A 20636-nucleotide genomic window follows, 5' to 3' on the forward strand; every position below is an offset into this window, starting at 1 on the left:
TTTATTTCAGATTATGTGTGTGTGTTATCCTTCCACTATCTAAACAGCATTCAAAGTTGCTTATAACAGTTTTAAAATAGATCTCCAAATACAATCCAGAAAATGGTAAAAGTAATTTTTAAGAAACTAAAGGAGCAACAAATCTAAAAACAAGGTGTACAGATACTGGAAAATGGAATCCAAGCCTTTTTTTTGGGGGGGGGGGGGGAATCTTAGTTTTAGAACTGGTCAGATAGTCCTGATGAGAGAGTTCCCCTAATTTAAGTGCAGGTGTGTATTTACACGCAGACACAAACAAAACTTCTTTCTTTGTATATCATTAGAAAACAACATTGTTTCCATCAGTTTAAGATGAAAGACTCATTTGACCCAAAAGGCCTATCCACACTGGCTGAAAGTTCTGTTACCTTCCAGGACTTTTTGTTTCAGTTGTAGCTGTAGATCTCTCTTTCAACTTCTAGAAGTTTCTTGAGATATCTTCAGATTGCTTTTTCAAATGTATGCTTCTCCAAAAAGTACCCCAGAAAGAATAGGAATCAAACCTGGATTTTTTAATCAGTGTCAATGATTAAAGCCCAGAATTCCATAGCACTGAGTCATGGTATTTAATGTGGTATCAGACTGATAATTCTGCAGTGTGGGTGCAGCCATGGCCCTATAGACATGCAGCTCTCCAAATACTGAACTGCAGCTTCCAGCATTTCTCATAGCTGTGCTGGTTAAAGTTGATGAAAAGTGTAATACAGCAACATCTGGGGGCTGCATGATTCCTCCTATCCTGAACATAGTCCTCTACTAGTAATTTGCTTCAAGTATGGTATTATCGACTATAGACTCATGAATTTCATCTTAGATCTCCAACTGCACTTTGTCTTTGTTCCTTCATGCAGCGAAAGGGAGAGGTCTCTGCAAAAGGAGTCCATATCCTTCATTAGAAAATATTTTGAACAACTGTTCAAAAGACTCGGGATACTCTTAGCCTGTTGTGTTTCACTGAAAGACACAACCATATATTTGTGAAGGGAAGATTGATTTTTCAAGTCACTGCAGAAGAGGTTCAGTGCAAGAGTGAACATACTTTCAGAGTTTTTGTTGTTTTCAATTGATTTTTCACAAACTGAATCGCAAACTGTACTCATATGGCTTTGGCTGAGAAAAATGATTTTATCTGCTGTCTCTTTCTGAGAAGCAAGCCACTGCACTGGTCCTGTTTCAGCAATCTTCCTTCTTTGCCATACATCTATTGCGACATCACTCCGGCAACGTTCACGTAGAAATTCAGCAAACACAAGGACTATATGTTGGAAACAAGCATCCGGGGAATATATAATAAGGATTCTGATAGGTATGGGTTTCACCTTACGATAGAAGAAAACCCTGTTGTTGGCTACACCTATTAATAAAATTAAAAGTACACACTGTTAAAGCCTTCTGGAACAAACAGATTTAAGTAGCTTTTCTAAATAAAAAAAACCAACATTTGTTATCATGGGCATTACACTTACTAAAAATGCATATTTTTTAAAGCAACACACTTTCTACAAATGCATATTTTTAAAAGATAGATGAAAGAAAGAAATTTATTGACAGGCGAGAGTAAGCATAGTGTTGTGGTTTGGGTGTTGGACTATGCCTCTGGGTACTAAGGTTTGGATCTTCACTCGGCCATTGAAACCCACTGTGTGACCTTCAGCAAGTCACATACTGCCAGCCCCAAGTAAGTCTATAATAGGATTACCTTAGGGTCATTGTAAGTAGGAAACAACCTGAAGGTACACAATAAGAGGAAATCTAGAAATCGGTATTGTCTAGGAACATAAAATATAGCACATTCACTGTGGCCATCTGCACCAATGTAAAATTGTTCTGCAGACCCAGATGGAAGAGAAGAGGGGAAAGTGCTCAAGGGACACTGGATCTGACCTAAAGCATGTGATACTACTCTGGACATAGTCCTATACTAGCAACCTGGTGGGGACGAGAGACAGGGCCTTCTCAGTGGCGGCTCCTCAGCTATGAAACTCCCTCCCTAAGGATATTAGATCGGCCCCCTCCCTACTGACATTCTAGAAAAAAACCCTGATTTTTTGAACGAGCCTTTGAAAACGCTGTGTAATTTATGAATATGGAACCCAAGAAAGAATGAACATGGAACGGCTTGACAATGTCTTTGGAAAATGAGCTAATAGGAAGTTACTGGTGTTTTATGCTTTTAATGCTTTTTTACAGGGTTTTTATAATGTGTGTTAAATGTTTTTAATTTTGTTTTAATTTTGTTTATGTTCATCATGGCATCGAATTGTGCCAGTGTAAGCCACCTTGAGTTGCCTTCGGGCTGAGAAAGGTGACATAGAAATGCAGTAAATAAATAAATAAATTCTATCATGGATCCAAAAGAGTACGCTGAGAAACAAATGTATCACAATGGGGGGAAAAACTACTCCACTCTATTGGTTTCAAATATATGTATTTTTGCAGAAAGGGAATAAATGAAAGTCAAATGTGAATAAAGCTTTCCTCCTTCCATACCACAAGTATTTGAGGATTGAGATGACATCCCCACACGTACATAGGTAGCAAAAGTGTTATGGTCTTATGGCTTTTCTCGTTAGAATGAAAGAAACTCTTACCATGCCTCCTCTTGAAATATAGTACAGCTGTAAATGTGCATATGATCAGAAGTAAAGCCACTGTTATGTAAACATAATTGCCTGCCAAAGCTATTTCAGGTTCTAGGATAGAAAAATTAGACTCATAAATAAATGCTCAAACAACTTCAAACAGGTGAGGAGAGAGATGCATTGTCAATTTTATGAAGGGATAATAAGATGCAAGTAGATAGGCTTGTTATGTACACTAACAGAAAAGATTCTATTTGGCATCACATTCTCCTAGTTCACATCAACCCTGTTGACCCCTCACACATTATGCACACCATGATGAACTCCCAATAAACACTCACTCATTTTCACATGGCAAACTCCCCTTGATGTCCATATTTCCAATACCTCACATTATCTTAAGGTTCAGAGCCATGGCCTCTCCAATTTTTTTTGTTGTTTTCCCCCCTCATGCACCTGAATAAACATATTTTCTGTTAAGTGGAGGTGTGCTAATGCTAATATACTGATATGCGAGTACCTGCAACAAATGAATCTTCTTTTTTAAAAATTCAACCCAGGAAAGAGCCACTTCCTGTTGGGAATGCTCGCTGCCCATCAACCATTTCCACCCACGGTTAGATCAGAGAAACATTCACAGAATCATAGAATCATAGAGTTGGAAGAGACCATGCCTCCAACCCCCTGCCAAGAAGAAGGAAAATCACATTAAAAGCACCCCTGACAGATGGCCATCCAACCTCTGTTTAAAAGCCTCCAAAGAAGGAGACTTCACCACAGTTTAATTCAACAGGGTTACTCCTAATTATTTCCTGCTTTTCTCCCAGTGTCCACACAGAATTGGGTGAGGACTTAAGCCAGGACTTCCTCCCTATCCCATATGAAGCAGACACTTGTCACCTTGTGAATTGACAGCCATTAGTTTTATCTACTGTTGTTTTAAAATTGTATTATTTTGATTTTATGCTACATGTGTTGATGGGGGTTGTTGTTATAATTTTATATGACTTGTTTTATACTTTTGTACTGTTTTTACCTGTTGTATGTTAAATGTGCACCTTGGAGTGCCTTGTAAGCCACCCGAGTCCTTTTGTTGAGATTGTGGTGGGATATAAATAAATATGATGATGATGATTATTATTATTATTATTATTCCAGCTCTCTAGCTATAGTTCATCATTTCTATCAATTAATCAAAAATACGAATTTCTTATCTGACCTTGTTCTTGATAATTTGTACATTGTTCTTGATAATTTGAGTATCTTCGGCAGTCACCTCCACATCTTGGAAAATAAGGAATTAACTGGGAGGGAGGGAGAGAGAAAGCATTTATTGGTACAGAACTAGAATACAACTCCTATACACAAAGGGGTGATACATGCATCTAACACAATATGTCAATTCTAGGAATTTCCTAGGTCCTCAATACATGCATTTGCCAGGGTTACAATAGAATCTTGCTGGAGGATCTAGTAGTTCTTAGATATGATCTCTCAAAACAATGAGACAAGTTGGACAGGGTTACACTCCCCCTGAAGACGCAGGTTCACAGTTTGGGAGTGATCCTGGACTCACCACTGAGCCTGGAACCTCAGGTCTCAATGGTGGTCGGGAGAGCTTTTGCCCAATTAAAATTTGTGCCCCAGCTACGCCCGTTCCTTGGGAAGTCTGGTCAAGGTGGTCCACACTCATTACATCCCGAATACACTACTCCAACGCATTCTACGTGGGGCTGCCTTTGAAGACTGCCCAGAAACCTTGGATAAAGTGAGAGCTAATCCCGTAAAGCATACAAGAAAATGTATTAGCCTTCAAAGTGCTACAAGAGTTTTTATTATTATTTTTAACTATATTTGGGAGCAGCTACATAGCATTTGAAGAACATCCCTTTCCACCTCTATAATTCCTCTCCCACAGATACTTTATAAAAGCACAACTTAACTTTAGATATGATCACTAATAGAAAGTCATGCAAATGAAATATTCACTGGAAACAATATGTAGAATTTCCATGGATTATTAATATAGTTTTCCTTAAATCTTACCTCTATAAAAATTTTGCTACTTTGATCATTCACTGATATTCTTTGAGAAATCCTCATATCATTACCCTGTGGCATGGGGAAAAACCCAGAAAAATATATTATATAAACCCTTGTAGAATTTTTAAAATAATAACAACAACAATACATGCATGTATAATACCTTTTATTGTTACACCTTACCCAGGAGCTTTGCCCATAAGACCCTTTAAAAACTAATATTTTAGTTATTTTTAACTAGTTCCCATCTTGTATCTTATGAACAAGAAAATACCTCAGATGTAAAGACATGCTGAACTGTGGGATCATTGAATATACTGGATTCATAAAGGAGGATTGTATATTCAGGACAAAAGGGACTAGTTGTAAAATTCACTTCCACTTCTGATTCTCTGTAGCATATAGTGATATTTGGGTCCCACAGACTTCCTGAGAAATACAAAGAAATTCTAGGTTATTTCAACTGGTCAACACACCAAGTCAGCATGCACAATGATTTTATTCATTCTTTAAAATTAGAACATCATGGCACCAAAGCAAAAAGAAGAAGAAGAAGAAGAAGAAGAAGAAGAAGAAGAAGAAGAAGAAGAAGAAGAAGAAGTAAAAAAAGTGCACCTAACAACACCTCAAATGGCCACGTGAGGAGAAGTGAACAGAAGCCTAGGACAAAATAAATACACAAAATGTAAACAATGAAAATTTAAGTCAAACTCCTTGCCGGTGAAGGAATGCAGAGTCAAAACATTCCTTGAAGCCTGAGAAATAAAAATATGGCAGAAGCTGCAACTGTTAGAAAGGAAATAAGTTGGAAAGCACTAACAATGTGCCGGGATGAGCACATGGGTACACTTAGCTTTGGAAAGGAGTGGAGAACATGTGGCCCTTCATATGTTGGGAAACTAAAGCTTTCATCATCTAAACTAAAGCTTTCATAGCCTACTCTAGTTGCTCTGCATATCTGCAAAATGTAACAATAGGACTCTGAAAAACAAATAAGCATTGACCCTGGTCAAAAAACTGCCTTTTCCCAGTAGCTATTCTGGCAAGGCATTGCACTCCAGTATCTGGAGAGGGTTGTATTTTCCTTAGCCTACTCTAGTTGCTCTGCATATCTGCAAAATGTAACAATAGGACTCTGAAAAACAAATAAGCATTGACCCTGGTCAAAAAACTGCCTTTTCCCATATGACCCAAAGTAATTAGTGCTCCTGCAATTGTTAGATTGTCTAGCAGAGGGTTTTTTGGGCCACTGTTACTTTTAGTATTGAGAAATGTTAGCTTAGGTTAAAAAGATTGTTCTACATTGTTAAGGACAAAATTTTAGTGAAAAATGACCTGGAGCTTACCTTTTTCTATGCAGGAGATGCTATGTTTCAAAATGTCATTTTGACAATCTAGATTGAAATAAAGATTTAATTTATATATTTAGATATTGTGAAAAAATGCATTAAATTATTCCATTAGAGGTGCAAACTGGGGGAAAAAAAACATTTCAATCAGCACGACATTAGGAAGCATGTACTAGCAGGATGAACTGTTCAACATTACCTTAGTGCTAATGGATGGAATCCTGTTGCCAGGATGGCATTGAGATGGGAAAAGTGGGGTAAGAGTCTTAAACCCTTTACCCATACAGTGCTCTTAGTCCACTTATATAAGTTAAAAGGAAAGGAAAAGGAGGAACAGTTGGATGCTATATTGTGTTTAGTTTAGCCTCCAGCTTCTCAAATTTGAAATGTATTTCACGAGTTTACATAACAGAATTTTTAAAAGTTACACAAAGGGCCTTTTTCACCTTACATAGCTGCACACCTATCACTACTTGTACACACAACATGATGCCTCTGCCATACTTAGTTTCCTGCCATGTATAATACCTGCATGAATGCACCAATGTTTTATTTATTCATTGGTTTTGAAAAAGCTTTTTACATTGAGGAAAGCTTTGCCAGATCCGAACCATTATTTCTTGTGCTGTAATATGTAACATACATATTAATGGTATCAAATGTTGCTCTCCTTTTAACTACGGTATTATAGGAAAGTAATTGTCGGATGAATTTATTGCAGAAGTATTTGTTCAGTTACCTGGAGAATGTAGGTATGCTATTTTATTTGGATGATCTTCATTTAAATTTGCTGGTGGTAGATTATAAGCAGAAATCATGTACTCTTTATTCTCTTCTACAGGAAATCCAATATAGTGAAATTGCCACTGAAAAGAAACAAGCATTCAAGGTCATACTGTCCTTTCAGAGTTTTCCAAACTATGCTGTATTTTTGCATCCAAGTAAAATGAAGATGCCAGAATACAAGCAAAAGTGCTGTGCAAAATCATATTTCTTGTTTTTCCACGTTCCATTAGTGTCAGCCTTGTGCCAAAAAAAAGTATTGAGTTGGACATGATGCCAAGGAGGGTCCTACAAGAAAGTTTGGTGGAAGAATTGCTGATAAGGCTGTAGGATTATTGATGTGCTTTCAGAATTTAAGATACAACTTAAGACCTATATCTTCCGGCAGACCTATCCAGTCAATTTTAGCTTGTGAATTTTAACCTGCATTTCATCAGTTGATTTTAACTTGCATTTTAACTCTGTGTATCCTGTTGTATGTGTTTTAATAGTGTTTTATCTCTTGTTTTAATAATGTTGTACCCTGCCTCAAGCCACAGGGAGAGGTAGATAATAATTCATTACTACTACTACTACTTTTACTGATACTGTGAACTGTTAAAAGACAAATCAATGGGTCCTATGAAGCTGAATTTTCAATAGAAACTATGATGAATAATCTGAGACTATTGCATTTTTACCACATAAATAAAAAGAGGGTTTTTTTTGTCGTGTCAGGAGCAACTTGAGAACTGCAAGTCGCTTCTGGTGTGAGAGAATTGGCCGCCTGCAAGGACGTTGCCCAGGAGATGCCCGGATGTTTTGATGTTTTATCATCCTTGTGGGAGGCTTCTCTCATGTCCCCGCATGAGGAGCTGGAGCTGATAGAGGGAGCTCATCCACGCTCTCCCCGGATTCGAACCTGCGACCTGTCGGTCTTCAGTTCTGCCAGCACAGGGGTTTAACCCACTGCGCTACCGGGTGCTCCTATAAAAAGAGACGACTCACTCGAAAAAACAATAATGTTTGGTAAGATAGCAGGCAGCAGAAAAACTACAAAGACTGCATTTCAGATGGATCAATTCAATCAAGGAAGCCATTACATGAGCACGACTGTTGAAGATCGGGTTATTTTGAAGCTTCTCATTCATGAGCATTCCATAAATCAAAGTTGACTTGACCACAGTTAACAGCAATCCAAGAATGGCATAGTACCATAACCTTTAAAAATACACTTACATTCTGAAGATCAGGTTTGGTTAGGTTTTGAAACTTTTCTGTGTAACGGCATCTAACACAGTATGGTTTTCCAGGTGTCACACATATTTTGGTGGCATTCAGGTAGAAGATGCCAGCTGAAAATGAGGAAGACAGGAAAGAAATAGAAGACTCAATATTATTTCAGATAAAAGCTACTAAAAGATGTTCTAAATGAATAGTTCAACAGTAGCAGAACTACATTTCATTGCAATCTCTGTTTTCTGCCTTGTGTGTCTATGCAGTACGAATGGTGGTAAAAGCACATCTGTTATATGCAAATTATCTTTCCATATGTAAATCAGAGTATTTTGTGTATGCAAATGAAGCAGGAACCATAAAATGAAAGACACTGAAAGTGAGGCAAAGAAGCACCACAATTTTTCTACAAAGGTTTTAACTAAGGGCACTTCCAGACATACATTAAACCTGCTTTGGGGTGGGTTTAAGAAACCCACTCCAAAGAGGATTAAAGTCCCCACAACCAAGGGGGAAAATGAGCTTTTCTGTGGGTAACTATCGAGCTGCAGTGGGGCCACTCCAAATCCCCCTCTAAAAGTCTTAAAAATACAGGGAAATTTACTGGGCCACCATTAGGCCTCCAGAGGGCTCCTGGAATGTTCCAATGTTGTACAAGGAGGCTGGTTTGGCTCCCCCCACTGCCTCCTAGTATTTATTTTATTTATTTATTTATTTATTTACCGTATTTGTATACCACCCTTTTCAGCCCTCAGATGATACAAGGCGGTTTACAGAGGCAACAATTCAATGTTCAACAACACCATAAAAATTAAAAACAATAATATATAATATAAAACTATAACAAGAGCAATACAACATTGGTACATTTCAGGAGCCCTCCGGAGACCTAATAGAGGCCCTGTAAGTTTCCCCATATTTATAACTTTTAGAGAGGGACCTGGGGAGGGGGTGGCTGCCCTCTTCACTTTTTCGGGGTCATTGAGCCCAAAGAAGCAAATTGGATTCCCGGGACTGTGGAAGCAGTCCCAGGAGTCTGTCCCTTCAGGGCCCAAACCCCATTAGAACTAGGCCTTCCAGAAGGCCCAGATCTAATTGGCTATCTAATTACCGTATATTCCGGGGTATTAAACGACTGGGGCTATAAGACGACCCCCCAACTTTTACATGCAAAATAGAGAGTTGGGGATATACTTGCCATTTAAGACGATTCCCCAAACCAGCCAGGTGGTTTCTGTCCTCGGGCTTCTGGGCTGCTTCCTGCACCGCCTCCAGAAGGGCCTCCTGCGCTGCTCAGGCCTCTCTCCCTCTTCCTGACCAGGCCTCGCGAGAAGTGCCTCTTCTCCCGTGAGACAACATTGTCTCGCGGGAGAAGAGGCGCTTTGCATGAGGCCTGACCAGGAAGGAGAGCGGCCTGAGCAGCGCCGGAGGCCCTTCCAATTAGGCTGCTCTCCTTCTTCCTTGCCAGGCCTCACGCAAAGCACCTCTTCTCCCGCAAGACAATGTTGTCTCGCCAGAGAAGAGGCACTTCTCGCGAGGCCTGGCCAAGAAGGAGAGTGGCCTGAGCAGTGCGGGAAGTAGCCCAGGGGACCGGCCACCAACAAATGAGAGGCCTGGGCCTGAGCAAGGAATGCAGCCAGGAAGGGAGGAAGGACAAGGAGCCTGCCCGGGAGGCCGCCATGAGCCAAGGTGGAGGAGGAGGAGGAGGGGAGCCCAAGGCCAAAGCAGACATAGTATGTAATTTTATTATTATTTTAATTTTATACCCGGCGTACTAGACGACTCCCAAAATTTATAAGGTTTTACATGCCTAAAAAGTCATCTAGTACCCCGGAATATACGGTAATTCAAGATAAAGTAGGAATTTCCTGCTTTGTATCAAATCAATTTGCTTTTACCGGAGGCATCGTTTGGATGCCTTCGGTAAAAGCACGGTAAAAGCTCTGCCTGGATGGGCCCTAAGAGTTTTGAGGAGAACATATACTTTATGGGAATATTTACTCGCAAATTGCTTTTTGTTTATGTATATCTTACACCAAAATGACAAAAGTGTGCATAGGATCACACCACTGAGCATCATATTTGGGGAGAGATCTAGAGGCAAGATAAAAAATATGATAGATCTAGCGGCAGCCGAATCAGTTATAAAAGGATCAGTAGCATTATTATTATTATTATATTGATGCTTTCATACATCCTAACAATAATCATTGCAAACACTAAAACACATTACTATAGGCAATATATACTAATTATATTACTATATACAATATATGCTAACACAATACAACACATACAAACATATTAGATCACAATTTTCCTGCCCCATCTCACAAAATGCAGATTCACATGAATTCCCATTCCCAAAACTGAAAATGGAAGTGCAAAGAGTAATCCTTTCCTTATCTACGCATAGTATATATTGATCTAGCTGTCTTTCTTTTACAGAAGATTTTAGCATAGCTTCCATATTCAGACACAATCAGATCATGGAAGGGTATTTAGGAAATGACAGGCTAAAACTGGAATTGTCAGAGAAATAGAGTTTCTATCAGGAAATGTAACACTGGCTCAAAATGAGTTCTGGGGAACTTCTTCATATAAGTAGGGCATATATTTGCTTCCATTTATTGTTTCACTCATGCTTTTGTAAATGATGAAAATAATATAATGGCACCATTCAGGCATCCCTCTGCTGTATGCTAAAAAAAATTAAATGACTAAACAATGACCAAAAATGCCTAAGGCATAAATAAATTCCCTTAAAATGATTCTGTTCCGGACTGGTAAAATGACTCTATTATTGGATTTGAAAAGGAAGTATCTGGAACAAATGGTCCTAAAATGCACTAATAAAACTTTTGTTTCCTCCTGTTCCATTTCATTATAAATGTATTCTACTTAAAAAAAACTTTAACCCTTACTCCAAATATTCTCCCTTTTCTAAAACTCGAATGGAAGCCTTTACTCTGCTATTATGGGACACATCTACACTACTGAATTACTGCAGTTTGACAGTACTTTAACCGCCATGGCTCAATGCTATAGTAGTTTGGTGAGGCCCCAGCACTCTTCGGCAGAGAAGGTTAAATATCTTGTAAAATGACAACTCCCAGGATTGCACAGCACTGTGTTATGGCTATTAAAGTGATGCTAAACTGCATTAATTCAACAGTGTAGATGCACCCTAAGATTATTCCCCAAGTAGATGCTGTGCTCTATTACAATCTTTATTTTTTGCTTGGGGAATCTATTATTATTTTTATTTATTTATTTAAAACATTTATATTCTGCCCTTCTCACCCTGTAGGGGGATCATGGCGGAGCACAACATATATACGGCAAACAGTCAATGTCGGGACATAAAACCATAAATATATACAAACATTAAAATCACTTATATTCACATTAAAATTGCTTAAAACCATCTCAGGACACCATTTGCCTCATTGCACTGCACCAAGTAGGAGCCCCTGGTGGTGCAGTGGGTTAAACCATGTGCTGTCAGGACTGAAGACCAACAGGTTGCAGGTTCAAATACGGGGAGAGCACGGATGAGCTCCCTCTAACAGCTCCAGCTCCTCATGCGGGGACATGAGATAAGCCTCCCATAAGGATGATAAAACATCAAAACATCCGGGTGTCTCCTGGGCAACGTCCTTACTGACGGCCAATTCTCTCAATTCTCAAGTCACTCCTGACACAACAACAAAAAATGCCCCAAGTGGAGAGCAGTAGTTTTGCCATATCTCCATTGCCCTGCAATCAGACTTACCATCTGCCTTCAGAATCCAGGTGATATTAAGTTGGCATGTCCCATCCATTTCAACAATCTCGGCACTGATATTAAAAAGATCCGACGGTGTGAAATCGTGCTTCCACCACAACTCAGGAGAAGGCCCTTGCAAAATAGAAGATTATGAATTTTGTGCTTTTTGAGGGATCATCTATTTGCGATGAGCTTTAAAAACAATGAGCATTGGTTAGCATGTAAGTTTTATAGGCCCAGAAAAAGTATTATATGAACAACTGGAATATTAGAGTATTTAATTCTGGCATTCTTGAAGTGACTGGCTTGACTTTAAAGGAGCTGGGGGTGGCCATGGTCAACAGGGAGCTCTGGCGTGAGCTGGTCCATGAGGTGACTGAACAAATAAACAACAATTCATAGGCTTAAGAGGATGAGATGCAGAATTTTAAGGAGAAAAGTAACTTATGTTCAGAAGGAAAAGTGGATCTGTTGCTGATATTCCTAGATAAAAATGTTTTTTCACTTAAAAAAAAATAGCCAGATGCTCCTCTGGACACCAAGTTGGTGCATATGAGGGTGAGACTAGGCATGCATCTACACGATAGAATTAATGCAGTTTGACACCATTTGAACTGCCATGGTTCAATTCTATGAAGCCATGGGATTTGTAGTTTGGTGAGGTACCAACACTCTGGCAGAGAAGGCTAAAGACCCTGGAATACTTCAACTCCCATGGTATCATAGCATGGTGGCTAATGTGGCCAAACAGCATTCTTTCTCTTGAAAGAGAAAGTAGTACATTTAAAAAAAAATCTGACTATGTTAGTGCTTCCTAAAGAGAACATTCAATTTCAATCATTTGTTCTTCATTTCTTAATTCACAATCTTTCTCTATTTTTCATCCTAACCCCCCCCCCCCCCCCCCCCCCCCGCCCAAACAAATAATTTTAAGCCTTTGTGACCAATGATTAGAACTGGTCGATTCTACATACAAAATAGAGACAATGGCAATAAGCATATAACCCATATACTATGCTGCACAGTTAATATCTAAAATGTTTGTTTTATGTATACATACCATTTTCTACATGACACACAATAGACTGTAAAAGAAAAAAGATAATCAGAAATCAGATAATCAGAAAAAGAGAATGTTATAGAACATAACACAAATTACAGATAACAGTGTTCCCAGCAATCTTCTTTACCTTTGACTGTATTAAAGATGCAGTAGACTCTCAGGATGGATCTACACTGCCCTATAACCCAGAATCTGATCCTAGATTATCTGGTTTGAACCAGATTATATGAGTCCAAACTGCCAGATAACTTGGAATAAACAGATCATGGGGTATAGGGCAGTGTGGATCTAGCATATGTTAACCAGCACCCATGGAGATTGGCAGATGCCAGATAAATGTAGTTTCTGGTTGCTTGAGAGAAACTACTAAAATTAGGCCTAACTAATACTATATCCCATGCTATACTACGCCATAAACTCTATTACTTTATATAGAATCATAGAGTTGGAAGAGACCTTGTGGGCGCCCAATCCAAACCCCTGCCAAGAAGCAGGAAAATCACATTCAAGCACCCCTGACAGAGAGCCATTCAGCCTCTGCTTAAAATCCTGCAAAAAAAAAAAAAAAAAAGAGCCTCCACCACATGCTGGGGCAGTAAGTTCCACTGCTGAATAGCTCTCACAGTTACAGGTGAAATCTGCTTTCCTGTAATTTGAAGCCATTGTTTCACGTTCTAGTCTCTAAGACAGCTCTGCTCTCTGCTCCCTCCTCCCTATGACTTCCCCTCACATATTTATACATGGCCATCATGTCTCCTCTTAACCTTCTATTCTGCAGGTTAAACATGCCCAGCTCTTTACGATGCTCCTCATAAGGCTTGTTCTCCAGACCCTTGATCATTTCAGTCGCCCTCCTCTGGACACATTCTAGCTTGTCGACATCTCCCTTAAATTGTGGTGCCCAGAATTAGACACAATATTCCAGGTATGGCCTGACCAAGATATATTATTATTGAAATAGAATAATTATAAGCAAATAAATACAAACTTAATGCAACACATCTTTATTATACATGTATGTTTCATTGTATTTAAAGTATTATTTCACTGATGTTTTGCCAGTTGAATTTGATTAAATGACAATGTAGACTCAAAGCAAATAATGTGAATTAACTGTTTGATAATCTGGATTATATGGCAGAGCTGAAGGGGCCTTAGTCAACTTTGATTTATAGTGTTCCTATCTGAGGATTTTCTTGGCAGACTTATACAAAGGAGGTTTGCATAAGTCTGCCAAGAAGGTTTACATCAGATACAGCTTAATGGTGTCACATTAGAAAATGTTGACCATTTCCGCTACCTTGGCAGCCACCTCTCCACCAAAGTCAACATCGACAATGAAATACAACACCGCCTGAGCTCTGTGAGTGCAGCATTTTTCCGAATGAAGCAGAGAGTGATTGAGGACCGGGACATCCGTAGGGATACCAAGGTGCTTGTTTATAAAGTTATTGTCCTCCCAACCCTGCTATATGCCTGCGAAACGTGGACTGTCTACAGACGTTCCATGCAACTCCTAGTACGATTCCATCAGAGCTGCCTCCGGAAAATCCTGCAAATCTCTTGGGAAGACAAGCGGACAAATGTCAGCATGCTGGAAGAAGCAAAGACCACCAGCATTGAAGAGATGGTCCTCCGCCATAAACTCTGCTGGACCGGCCACGTTGTCCGGATGCCCGACCACCGTCTCTCAAAGCAGTTGCTCTACTCCGAACTCAAGAATGGAAAACGGAATGTTGGTGGACAGGGAAACAGATTTAAAGATGGGCTCAAAGCCAGCCTTAAAAACTCTGGCATAGACACTGAGAACTGGGAAGCCCTGGCCTGTGAGCGCTCCAGCTGGAGGTCAGCTGTGACCAGCAATGCTGCAGAATTTGAAGAGGCATGAATGGAGGGCAAAAGAGAGAAACTTGCCAAGAGGAAGGCGCATCAAGCCAACCCCATCCGAGACTGCCTTCCATCTGGAAACCAATGCCCTCACTGCAGGAGACGATGCAGATCAAGAATAGGGCTCCATAGTCACCTACGGACCCACCCTGGAGGATTATCCTTCTTGGACAATGAGGGATCGCCTAAGTAAGTAAGTAAGTAAGCATAAGTTAGCAATTACCTTTCTTTTAGGCCCCTTCTACACTGCCATATAAAATCCAGATTTTCTGCTTTGCTAATCTGGATTATACGGCAGTTGTAGAAGGGGCCACAGTCTGTGTGACCTGCTCATGGCCACCCAGGAGGTTTCCATGATTGAGCAGCAATTCAAAACCTGGTCTCCAGAGTTCAAATCCAATGCTCAAACCACTACATGATGCTGGCACCCACACTCATAAAGCATGGAGAGGAGGGTAACTCAGTAAGAGAAGACCTGTTTTGCACATAAAAGCTCACTCAATGTCGATGCCTGACAGGAAAAACTGAAGGGAAAAAAGTCTGAGGGAACAGAGAGGTCATCAGTACAATTCCAGATGGTCTTCTCCTGAGTAAAACAGTTTCCTATCCTTAACTCTGTTAAGAAATGTGGGTGTACATCAACCATATAAAAGCTACCACTCATGCTGCTGAGCATCTTAAATTACCCCTTTTTCCTTCCTAAAGAAGATAAAGAGCAATTTAACAGCAGGTTATGTGAACACTGTATTAACCCTGTCCTTTATCATATATCTAATTTTCTCCCTGCATAAGGCTTACAATTTTTAAAAGGACAAATAAATAATATGAACAGAAGTGCCTTTTTTAACATTTAAAAAAAACACTAGGAAAAATATCTATAAGAATAAAATGGTGTTGCCAACCTCCTGAAGCAGTCATTTTGGGAGTGATGAGTCCATAAAGTGTTGTATGTTTGACAGGGCTTTTGAAAAGAAAACTATTCTGCTTTCCACTTTTGTGGGTTTCACATCCATGGTTGAATTATTCAGGTTTTTGGAGAGGTTTTTTGCTGCCACCTCTGCTGCTGCCCTGCACCATTTTTAATAGGAATTGCAAGCTTTGTGTGACTGAGGATTGTATATCCCTATGAAAATTGGCAAAGGGGAGCAGCAGAGACAGTGGGTAGGAGCAAATAAAGGCAATGAAGCTCAGGTAGAGAAACTGTGGGCAACTGGGCAGGTGGAGAAAGGAAGGGGAGCTCAGTTCCTGTCTTCCTTTGCCTGGATAAAACAGGCATGGGCAGCAAGAGAAGAAGGAGTAAGCCTCCCAAAGCCTAGGGACTGGCACTGGCAGGGCAACTGAGGTGTGTTCTGGCCACAGGAGAAAGAGACAGGAGACAAGCAAGCAAAGGGGTGAGTGACTGGAGACCTGTAAGGAGAGTGAATGGACAGTCACAGAAAAAGGTAGAGGTGAATGGGTGGCTGGAGTAAAGGGCTGGGGAGTCAGAGAGCCACTTCAGCTACTCCACGCACAGGCACACACCAGACAACAGTGGCAATATGCCATCTCACCCCAGCACCTTACCACCTCTGAGAGAATGCCAGAAATATTTGCATTTTTTGATCTTGGAGCAAGGAAGCTGCACCACAAAACACACAAAACTGAAAGCCAAACTAGACATTTTTCTAATTCACGATCAACGTAATCTACACTAGAAAAACAAAAAAAAAAAACTAAGCTAAACAAAACCATATAATTAAACCTAAAGTTAAAGCAAAATACTAAAACATTAAAACACGAAAGTCTAACTAAAACAAAAACAAAAAAAAGCTGTGATGCCTCAATCCAAATTGTAATAAAAGAAAAAAATACAAAAGAAAAAATTCCATTACAGAGCAAATGAAATAATCCTGCTAATTACAAATAACCATAACCATAGATTGTTTATTGCTCAAAACATAAACATAGACAGGTCAATCTTTCACTCTGGGAAACTGGATTCAAATCCCTGCTTGGTCATGAAGTTTATCCTAACTTGGGTTTTGGTTTCAACATTTGGGCTAATTCAGCCACTTTTAAAGACCCATTCTTCCATCATTGGTGCTTCAGTTCACTTCCAAGTTTGAGGAGACAATATTTTGCTGCAATTGCTATGTATGGAAGAAATCGTCCATATTTACTATCAATTTGTTTATCCATAATGCTCAACAAACATGTTTCTGATCACATAATAAAATTTACCTTTAAATTCTTTTTTAATTAACATATAATTCTTAAACCATAACTTTTTGTCTTTTTTCAAGTTCACCTCATCTAAAACAAAAATGTCCTCTTTGTCTGCAGCATCAGTTTGCAACATCAAACTGATGCTGCAGACAAACATCAGTTTGCAACATTCGGAGATGTTTTTGACAGTTTATTTGTGGGGTTTGTTTTTAAAAGGCATGTCCTCACCCCAGCCTGAACAAATTTTACAGGAACCCCAAAAAACATGCAGAAGATATGCATTCTGTTGCTATAAAATGAAAATGTCCAAGCCCTGTACCAAAGTGAGTCAATACATTCGGACAGCTTTGTTCCTTACATAATATTCCACTTGTAGCCAACTACGGGCTGCCACCTATAACTCACATTTCAATTCATTTAGATTTAGTACCTTTTGGAAACAAACTTGACATTTGGAGATGTGTACCATTTGTACCTGGAGCCAGCATGATATACTGGTTTGAATGTTGGACTATCACTCTGGGGAAACCTATGGGTTACCTTGGGCAAGTCACATATTCTCCATGGTTCACTTTGGAATCTCCATAAATTGGAAATGTCTTGAAGGCACAGAACATCAAACCATTTACATAGGTTTTCTTTTTAATTTTTTTTACACAGGATACATTTTACAGTGAGTTCTTGGTATCAGGATCTTGGTTTGGTTGCAGGGTCCAGCATGGATACCTAAATCTATGGATGCTCAAATCGTATTATATACAATGAGGTGGTACAATGGTGTTCCTCAAATAAAATGGCAAAATCAAGGTTTGCATTTGTGAAATAGTGAAATATATATATACACACACACACACACACACACACACACATACACAAGCCATGGATGGTAGAATTTGTGGTTGCAGAAGTATATACCTTTAAGAATAGGCAGAAGCCTGTATGTTCCAGATAAAGCAGGTTCGAGTTGTTCTCTTGGGAGAATGCAAAAGAGTCGGTTGGTTATGTTACTGGTATTTCACTATGTGACAACAAAGGCTCAATGTTTCTTGTGGTATGTAAAGCAGAAAGGATGCCACAGAAGGAATAAAAGCATTTTGTTTGGGGTAAACCAAAACACAAAAAGACTTTGACCCCTCTCCCCCCAAGTCCAAAATGTGACAGAAGAAAAAAATACCAAAAAATGTCTAAGGCTATTCAATCAAGGTGATCAATTGCAACATTCACACTTGCCTCAAGCAGACAAGAGTTCTTTCTCCCACTCTGGACATTCCACAGATACCCTGTTTCCCTTAAAATAAGACATACCCATAAAATAAGCCATAGCAGGATTTCTATGCATTTGCGCAGTATAAGCCATACCCCAAAAATATGACATAGTGATAGGCATTTTCCCCTAGCACCAACTAGCAACAGTCTGTGGGTCTCTCTCACCCCACCACAGACACCAGTAAAGCTGCTGCTTTCCAGCAATGTCCAACAATAGTCTATGGATCTATCTCACCCCAAACAAATACCAGGGGATGGGAGAAAACTTCAACAAGCAGAGAGATCATTTCATAACTGCAGATTGCTGTACCATACTTCATATCTATCCATTTATCTATCTGTGGATATAAACCTCACTTACTTAGTTTCCATCAGATCTCTCAATCTCTGAGGATGCCTGCCATAGATGTGAGTGAAATGTCAGGAGAGAATGCCTCCATAACATGGCCATACAGCCACAGCAACCCAGCCATGAAAGCCTTCGACAACACATACAAAAAAAATATTCTTCTACCACTACAGATCCAACTAAATAACCAAGCTATTTACTAAGAAGTAATAACCATAACCATTGATTTCCCCTTGCTCCAAAAGTCCATAAAGAGTTTCCAATTTTTCAGAATGTCTTTGGGGGTAAATAGATTTGGGGATGATCTGGTTGATGCCTATTTGGAAAGCAGGCTCACAATAGATGCTATATCGTGTCAGGAGCGACTTGAGAAATGCAAGTCACTTCTGGTGTGAGAGAATTGGCCGTTTGCAAGGAGGTTCCCCAGGGGACGCCCGGATGTTTTTGAGGTTTCACCATCCTTATGGGAGGCTTCTCCCATGTCCCTGCATGGGGAGCCGGAGCTGACAGAGGGAGCTCATCCGCGGTCTCCTCGGATTCGAACTTGCGACCTGAGGCACCTTGAATATTTCCAAGCCTGGGGTGCTTCTGCACTGTAGACTGAATGCGGCTTGACTTCGCTTTGCCTCCCTGGGCTCTATGATATGAGATCCTGGGAGTTGTGGTTGGATGAGGCACCAGGGCTCTTTGGCAGGGAAGGCGAGAGACAACCCCCGTGATCCCAGGGGGAATTCATCACACTAGAGAAAAAAATCCACTTAACACCCAGTTTCTGCCTCCTGCAGAATTCTGTGGTTTGTAGTTTAGTGTGGCTGTGAAAGGCTCCTCCCTAAACTACAAACCCCAGAATTCTGCAGAAGGCAGCAACCGAATTTTAAGTGGATTTTTCTCTCTCTAGTGTGATGAGGCCGGCGCGCAGATCAAGTGTTGTGGAGCTGCATTCATTCAATGGCGCGGCTGTCCTCGTGGATGCCAGGGCTGTGTGTGAGAGCCACTCAGAAAAAGGACACTCGAAGGCGCAAAAGCCGGCAGGGAGTAGAAGGCTTGGCTTACCGGCTGGGCTTCTCCCAAAGTCAGCGCCGCGCTCAGCAAGAGCAGCAGCAGCAGCAGCATCCCCCCTTCCGCGCCACGCAGGTTTCGGCGGTGGCAAAACGCTGGCTTTCTCCTCTCGGCGTGAAAGTGGGGCTGGCGGGCTCCCTGAGCCCAATTTATGCCTCCCCATCCATCCCCCCCCCCCCCACCGCCCGCGCACGTGCTCGCCCCAGCCTGCAACTCTCGCTACCAGTCAAGAGCAGGGAGCCAAGGGCGCGCCTTCTTCCTTGTCGCTAAAGGGCTCCCGATTGGCTTCTGAGGTTGCCCGAGCCACCTGCTTCCCCCGGGGGGAGCCCCATTGCAGCACCCGCCTTGCCCCCTTCCCCCCTCCCCCACAGGTGAGAGGCATTCAAGGAAGTCCCAATGTCCTCTTGCCTACTGTTCACTCTGGCAGGCAAAAAAAAAAAGTGGCACCGGGGTGAAAAAAATCAGCAAGGTGCACGAGATCCAGGGAAGTCATGCTCCCCATGCTCTATTCTGCCTTGGTTAGACCACTCCTGGAATACTGTGTCCAATTCTGAGCACCACAACTGAAGGGAGATATTGACAAGCTGGAATGTGTCCAGAAGAGGGCGACTAAAGTGATCAAGCCTCTGGAGAACAAGCCCTATGAGGAGCGGCTTAAAGACCTGGGCATGTTTAGCCTGAAGAAGAGAAGGCTGAGAGGAGACATGATAGCTATGTATAAATATGTGAGAGGAAGTCAGAGGGAGGAGGGAGCAAGCTTGTTTTCTGCTGCCCTGGAGACTGGGACGCAGAACAATGGCTTCAAACTACAAGAAAGGAGATTCCACCTGAACATGAGGAAGAACTTCCTGACTGTGAGAGCTGTTCAGCAGTGGAACTCTCTGCCCCAGAGTGTGGTGGAGGCTCCTTCTTTGGAGGTTTTTAAACAGAGGCTGGATGGCCATCTGCCAGGGGTGCTTTGGATGCAATTTTCCTTCTTCTTGGCAGGGGGTTGGACTGGATGGCCCAGGAGGTCTCTTCCAACTCT

The 20636-nt window shown here is 40.8% G+C and overlaps 1 protein-coding gene across 1 annotated transcript; it reads right to left on the reverse strand.

The window, feature by feature from the left end:
- Positions 1 to 827: 827 nt before the first annotated feature.
- Positions 828 to 19727, reverse strand: IL17RB (interleukin 17 receptor B). The gene is made up of 11 exons (XM_060766060.2): positions 19604 to 19727; positions 12841 to 12865; positions 11787 to 11912; positions 8015 to 8130; positions 6753 to 6879; positions 6011 to 6058; positions 4939 to 5093; positions 4668 to 4733; positions 3841 to 3925; positions 2631 to 2732; positions 828 to 1393 (listed from the first exon to the last, which is right to left on the reverse strand). The coding sequence occupies exons 1-11, from the start codon at positions 19661 to 19663 to the stop codon at positions 828 to 830; spliced, it is 1476 nt and encodes a 491-aa protein (XP_060622043.2). The 5' UTR covers positions 19664 to 19727.
- Positions 19728 to 20636: the final 909 nt, after the last annotated feature.

Source organism: Anolis sagrei, chromosome 2, assembly GCF_037176765.1.
Source record: "Anolis sagrei isolate rAnoSag1 chromosome 2, rAnoSag1.mat, whole genome shotgun sequence".
Lineage (NCBI taxonomy): Eukaryota > Metazoa > Chordata > Lepidosauria > Squamata > Dactyloidae > Anolis > Anolis sagrei.

What these genes read in the sequence shown, in the direction of transcription:
- IL17RB (XM_060766060.2), bottom strand. Translation starts at nt 19,663, where the DNA reads ATGCTGCTGCTGCTGCTGCTCTTGCTGAGCGCGGCGCTGACTTTGGGA. An exon ending in CTTTGGGAGAAGCCCAGCCG is followed by an intron (nt 12,866 to 19,603) that starts GTAAGCCAAGCC and finishes TTTCTTTTACAG; the next exon opens with TCTATTGTGTGTCATGTAGA. An exon ending in CATCTCCTGCATAGAAAAAG is followed by an intron (nt 5,094 to 6,010) that starts GTAAGCTCCAGG and finishes TGTATTTCTCAG; the next exon opens with GAAGTCTGTGGGACCCAAAT.